This window comes from Apaloderma vittatum, unplaced genomic scaffold (genome assembly GCF_000703405.1).
Source record: "Apaloderma vittatum isolate BGI_N311 unplaced genomic scaffold, ASM70340v1 scaffold15370, whole genome shotgun sequence".
Classification (NCBI taxonomy): domain Eukaryota; kingdom Metazoa; phylum Chordata; class Aves; order Trogoniformes; family Trogonidae; genus Apaloderma; species Apaloderma vittatum.
This window is the reverse complement of record NW_009695151.1, coordinates 11,222-18,213: the sequence shown is the minus strand read 5'-3', so window position 1 is coordinate 18,213 and position 6,992 is coordinate 11,222. Positions and strand designations below refer to the sequence as shown.

Sequence of the window (6,992 nt, the reverse complement as noted above, 5' to 3'; positions counted from 1 at the left end):
AGTGTGGTATAACTGCTCTTGACTTTGTTGTTGTTGTTTTGGTTTCTTTTTTGCCTAAAGCTCAACAAAATCGTGTGGTTTTTGTACCAAGAGATTTACTTTTGCCAATATACGCATGAGGAATGTAATGAAGTGGCGTTGTGCTGCAAAAGTAGCTCAGCAGATGTTGAAATCAGTTCCAGTTCCTGAAAACAACTTCTTGACAACATAGTCTTAGCATTTACAATAACCAAAACACGTGGGATTCATCTACATCATTCTCACAGATACACTCTCTTTCCTCCCCTCTCTTTCTCCCTCCTTGTTGGAAACCCTCAGCCTTACTTGCTTCCTTGCACTTTATGATCGTACGTGCCTGCGTGCTTATAGCCAGATACATATCCCGAAGAATCCACCAGATCTTCTCGGCCAGCTTTGCCTTTTCCTTTCCCACTGGGATCAAACCTCTCTTTGTGAGAACCCGTGAATTTCGATGTATCTGTAAGGCGCGATACAGTCGGAGATGAAATGGCTTTCTGTTGGAAGAAAGAACAGAAAAAAAACCCCAAAACACGTCAAAAATCAATTATTCTTAACACAGACATTTGTACATGCTACCGGCATTTAAATCTTTTCTTGTCATTATATGCAAAGACAACAATCACACAGCCATGAACAAAATTGAGTTATGTCAAAAACTTCTGGAAAGAGACTTTCACTATGAGACACCTCCGCTTAATGATGACGTTCTAAGCACCAAAGCTACAAAGAAACCACAGGGAACAGTCAGGTTCGAAACCCATCACATCAGTTGCGAGAGCCTCGCTCAGCCACGGACCCTTTCACATGACGGTCAACACTGAAGCATAAAAACCTGGCTCCACCAAAACAGAAAAGGCAAATCAATACAGCCAGAATTCATTGTTTCAAGAGACAAATCCATCCTAAGCTCCAGGATTCATGAGAGAAGTAACAAACGAGGAGGAAAGTTCTTTTTGATGTTGGCAGTCTATGAAATTGCACTAAGCAGAGACTTTACGTTGCTTCCACTGTGGCTACTTAAAAGCAAAGTTTTGCTGTCATTGAGACAAAGAAAATTTGAGTATAGGAAGAAGAAATAGAAAAGTTTCGCAGAACGATACAGGAGCATGTTAACTTGTGTGCTTGGACTAGGAGCAGTCTCTTTGATTCTTACGTTTGCATTTTAAAATCAGAAGAGAAAGGGCACTAAAGGAGAAGGGAAAAGATTCTTGTGTTGTAGTGGAAATAGAGCTCAGCTGAACAAAGACTGATAAAATTCGGGTATCCTTCTTATGTGCACTACACTCTTAGGGTGCATTTTAGCAAGAGAAGCGACACAGTCTTCACTGCGGGGAAGCAAATGAACAGAAATGAAGATAATGCTTAGGAAGAAGTATTGCTTCTTAATACACACAATTCTCTTGTCCACACTGGCCTGTTGGCACCTTATAACCAGGAAATCTGTATACACAGCAGAGATGATTGAAACAAATACACCCTGTGATCAGCAGCTCTGTTAGCAGCCTGGCTAGCTAAAATAAAAATGCAGCAAAAACGTACAAGCCGAGGCATTAAATGCAGCAAAGTTAAAACTCCCAGGCTGGTGCCCAGCTGAGAATTTAATTCTTCCTGTTCCTCAAGGTTTTAGTAAATCAAACAGGCTGTACAAAGAGTCACATGACAGGACAAAGGCTTGTCTGGTCGCTGGAAATTAATCCAGGAAAACAAAGACACACGCTTCTGTACGAGTGCGTAACTTCTTGGCTTCACCCGGCGCGCAGGCACTAGGAATTCGGTGCTATTTTAAGCCTTGTGAATGAGTTTTGTTCGGCGAGCGAAGGGAAACACGGGGGCTTGTACCCTGAACAACAATTCTGGCACCAACCAGTAGGAAGCAGCTTTGACACGGCTCAGGGTTTCCTGCTCACGAGTCAAACCCGGGCGCTGCTCGACGACAAACTGCCGGACTGCTTGACATGTTTCTGCCCCCGAAAGAGCGCAGGATGCTTCTTACTCAAGAGGTTTTCTTAGCTGTGGGCACGCTTCTTGGGCGCTCTTAACGATCTCACCGAGAAAATGAAGACCCCAGCCATGACTCTCGCCATGTAAGCCAGCGAGGAAAAAGCTAAAAGTATCTTTCCTCAGCCCTAACGCCAGAAGAATCCACTATAAAAGATGCAAGAGAGCTGATCACATAATCAAAGAACTAAACTTTGCTCCATGTTTACTAATATAACACTAGTGCTACAAGCCACAGGATGTTACCAGTGACAAAAGCTGTTTGCACCGTAAACATGGAAGCACTCCAAATGCCAGACAGGGCAAATTCAGTATCGAGTTAATCAAACTTAACACATATTTACTTTCCTTGTATTTCATCGCCACCGCTTTAAGAAAAATCAGTTTTCTCCACATGCACGGACACCACATTCTCACAAGCAGAGAGAATTCTCAGAACCTCTAGCTGACTGCCTTTTCCTCTCCAAATTCATTCTCTGTTCTGCTGTTCTGAGAATTTGTAACGCTAAGTTTAACTGCTCCTCTGTTCCAAAGGGGTGGCATGATCAGTATGAAATTTACATCAATACTGAAATAAAAATAAAAATAAATACGCATTTTGGGGCAGTGACATGAGTGTAACAGACACAGTAAGACTTGCCTGAGTGCAACAGGAAAGGAAATGTAGATACGTTATCACCCACAAAGAAATAGTAAAACCAGGGTGAACGGAACAGCCTGTGTCAATAATGATGTTCCCGGGAAACCACTCCCAGGACATCATTCCCAGTAGTAAATTTGAGGAATGTGTTGTTTATCTCAAGACAGCTTGCACCAATGATTTAGACAGCACAGATGATTTATCAGGAAAAAGAAGGTCCATCCTCACAATAAGGCTGCAGCGTGCCACACGAGCCTTCCTGCACGGAGTGGGGCTTCAGGGTTTTGTTTCTTTGTTTGCTTTCTCCCACTAATTTCCCTTGCTACTTCCCCATTCAGGGTTCACCAGTGCAGGACACCTCATTCCTCCTTCTCCTTTCATTCTTCTGATGGTGAAAACCCATTAGAAAGAAAACACTACTTCCAGCTGAGGTTGTGTGAACATTACACAGAGCGGCCGGGTACAACCTAAGCCTCCTGCTGAGGTGTTTTCTCTCAGAAAAAGCTTTGTAAGCACAGGGCAGAATACACAAAGACTTCACTCCTCTCTTGGACTCCTCAGCTAGTGCTACTGTGTCTCACAGAATCACAGAATGTCAGGGGTTGGAAGGGACCTCTGAAGATCATCCAGTCCAACCTTCATCCCAGCACACCCAACCACTACACCACAGCCTCAAGTGCTAGATCTACTTTTTTTTTTAAACACCTCCAGGGTTGGTGACTCCACCACCTCCCTGGGCAGCCTGTTCCAGTGCCTCACCACTCGTTCAGGAAAGAACTTCCCCCGAATATCCAATCTAAACTTACCCTGACGCAACTTGAGGCCATTTCCCCTTGTCCTGTCATTAGTAGTTAGACAGAAGAGACCATTGAAGGGTTGAGGATGGAAGAGACCTCTGGAGGTCACCTGCTCCAAAGCCCGACCCTTCCACCTAAAGCCCGTTGCTCAGGATCACGCCTGGGTGGCTTCGGAATTTCTCCAGGGATGGAGACACAACAACTTGTGCCAGTGCTTGGCCAGCAGTGGGGAAAAACGTAGAAAGAAACACAGAGAACAGCACGAAGGGCTGGACCATTTCCATCTACACGAGTTGACACTCTCCCTTCTTTTTCACACGGAATCACAGACAAAACGGTTCTGTCTCGCCACGCAGCAGTTCTGCTCGAACTGTTTACTACCTAGAGTAAGTTACATCATCTCTCTAGTTACGTTTCTCTAAAGGCAATAAATTATTTAGAGCCAGCCTTCTGCTCTCCTTACTGTGAGCACACAGAAGCCTCCACTTCCCTTCCCTTCTCTTACACACACAGAGGTTTGCAAAAGATGTGCGAGAACTCAAAACTTTTATTTTTATTTAAAAACTTGCTCTTCAAGAAAAATGTTTGATTTAGCACAACAGAACCAAATATAATCACCGTACAAACTCCTTTTGGAAGAATGTGCCCGATTCAAAGGGAGAATCCTGGGGTGGATGAACGAGGCTTTGAAACTCACTAAAATGAGCGAAGGACAAAAAGAAACGTTCGCTATTTTAAGTCTGTATCAAAGTGTCCACGTTTCAAAAGAGAGTACAAGAGCAAGGAAATAAAATCTTGTAAAAATCTAACAAATTGCACAACTTAAAACCTGACATTTCCGCTATTCACTTGTGTGGAACCAATTTCTGAAAAGACTATTATTTTCATCCCCTGCTCCACAGCCAAAATTTAAAATTCAGGAGGATCGCAGATTTTACACAGATTCATTAAATTGCCAGGACTATCCAAGTCGCTGGTAAACACTCCCAAATTACAGGGCAAAAAATTTCCCAGGACGACCAAACTTATGTACACCGGGCTTTGTAACTTGCTTTTCATACATAGAGCTTAATACCAATAAAAAAGAAGAAAGGAAAGAAAGGAAAGGAAAGAGAGAAAGGAGAGAGAGAAAGGAGAGAAAGGAGAGAAAGGAGAGAAAGGAGAGAAAGGAGAGAAAGGAGAGAAAGGAGAGAAAGGAGAGAGAGAAAGGAAAGAAAGGAGAGAAAGGAGAGAAAGGAGAGAAAGGAGAGAAAGGAGAGAAAGGAGAGGCAAAAGGCAAAAAAGGGAAAAAAGGCAGAAAAGGCAAAAAAGGCAGAAAAGGCAAAAAAGGCAAAAAAGGTGCAAAAAAGGGAAAAAAGAGAAAAAAGGGGAAAAAGGGGAAAAAGGGGAAAAAGGGGAAAAAGGGGAAAAAGGGGAAAAAGGGGAAAAAGGGGAAAAAGGGGAAAAAGGGGAAAAAGGGGAAAAAGGGGAAAAGAGGGAAAAGAGGGAAAAGAGGGAAAAGAGGGAAAAGAGGGAAAAAAGGGAAAAAAGGGAAAAAAGGAAAAAAAAAGGAAAAAAGGCAAAAAAAGGAAAAAAGGCAAAAAAAGGCAAAAAAGGCAAAAAGGCAAAAAAGGCAAAAAAGGCAAAAAAGGCAAAAAAGGCAAAAAAGGCAAAAAAGGGCAAAAAAGGCAAAAAAAGGAAAAAAAGGAAAAAAGGAAAAAGGAAGAGGGAAGAGGAAAAAAGAGAAAGGACAAGGAAGAAGTGAAAATAGGAAAAAGGGAAAAAGAAAAAAGCAGAAAAAAGGGAAAAAGTAAAAAAAAAAGAATATTATAGTTCTGAGAGAACAAAACAAACAGCAAAGACCAGACATGATAATTATTCCCAGCTTTGCAGCGTGCTGGGAGCCACACACGGCACATTAAATTTATTTTCAGATTCCTTCGCTTTGCTTTAGCCTTTGGGGTGTTTCACACATCTCAGAACTGTTTAACGAGGTTCAAAACTTGATTCCCATCTACCGGGACTGGAACCCCCCACCCTTCCCGAACACTCCCGTCTCCTCGTCACACACAAGAGCTCTCCTTGAACTTTCCTGACCGTGCTGCTAGGTGGTACTACGACTCCTAGCTGTAGTAGATGCAAGCTCTAGTAGAAGCAACGCCTATGCCACACCAGAGCGTGACACTGAGCTCTTACACAACCTTTACTCCCACTTAGCTCAGCGTAGTTGCTGCCCTCAGGTTCAGTCCAAAGGGCTGCAAAGCGAAGGAGGTGAACGCAACAAAGGGCAGCGAGAACAACCCTGCCGTGAGATGAGCGGCGTACCGTTACTCCGGATATAATCGGGGCTTTTCCTTCGATTAGTTTATATATTTCTTGAACTGCTTCCTCGTCGCTCTTGTCTTTAAACCGCTTCTTGGAGAGTTCTTGAAGAGCTTCCTTAAACTGCTCAAAAGTGATAGTTCTGGAAGACTTCCCTCTGTCAAAACACACAGAAGAATGGAAAGAAATTACAGGAGAGCACAAGCAGCACCCCGAGAATAGAACGGCTTCACCACAGTGACCAACAGAAAAATCGCTTGTGCAGCTTGCGTGCGTAAAAGACAAGAAGTGAAACACCTCAGGTGAGTTTGGTTAGTTAATACATTTTACTCCTCTTCCAACTCCAGGTTACGATATATTATTCACAGGTCACCGTTCCTGTATTCACAAGCAAGCTACAAATAATGCTGTCCTGTAAAGCAAATTATTGAAAAGCATTTAAAAACCTGAAACTCCTCCGTTAAAGGCTGACAAATTTTCAAGTGACGCGCTTCAATTCAACACCTGCCGTCCTTCGTAGACCACCACCTCCAGAAAACACTCACGGGTTCACGCAACACCCAGTACAGCAGTGGGAGAAACTCAGAAACCCCCAGAAATCCAGTGTGGAAGTGTTTCCACAAATAAGAAAACTCTATTTCCACAGCAGAAAATCACTTGCTTGGGTTTACTTTCAGCTTTTGCTATCGCAGTGCGCGGTGCTGAATCTGACAAGCAGAGGGGGATATTCACACTCTGCAAACATCTATTTATATTTATCCCTAATGCAGAAGTATTTTTAGTTTTCCTCACTTTAAATTTCAGGTGGGAGGCCACAGCATTAATGAGACTGCTAACCATTAGGAAAAGAATCAAGTAAGATTTTCTTATTTTCCGTGAATTATACCACACACCTTCTCCTGTATTATCAAATTACAGATTCCCTGATCTTTAAAACAAGAATTCATACACCAAAATTGGGTGAGATGGTTTAAGGGTGACCTTGTAGTGCAGGGTCAATGGTTGGACTCGATGATCCCAAGGGGCTTTTCCAACCTGAATTGTTCTAGGATTCTATGAAAATTTAACCCATTTAAACAAAAACTTAACAGATTGAATAGAAAAAAAAAATTAAAATAGAATAGAAAAAAAAATTAAAAGATGCTCTGATGCTTCTACTGCTGAAACCTTCAATGTTTAACAGCAGAAGACATTTTCAATTGCTTACAACATTATGAAACCCTCAAAGCTAAAGA

At 42.5% G+C, this 6,992-nt stretch overlaps 1 protein-coding gene across 1 annotated transcript; it reads right to left on the bottom strand.

Annotated features, from left to right (window-relative positions):
• Nucleotides 1-205: 205 nt before the first annotated feature.
• TPPP (tubulin polymerization promoting protein) lies at nt 206-5,914 on the bottom strand (the record flags this gene model as incomplete). The annotated part of the gene is made up of 2 exons (XM_009870253.1): nt 206-515; nt 5,761-5,914. Coding segments are annotated over 2 exons (349 nt in total), but the record flags the coding sequence as incomplete, so codon positions are not given.
• Between the last annotated feature and the right edge of the window lie 1,078 nt (nt 5,915-6,992).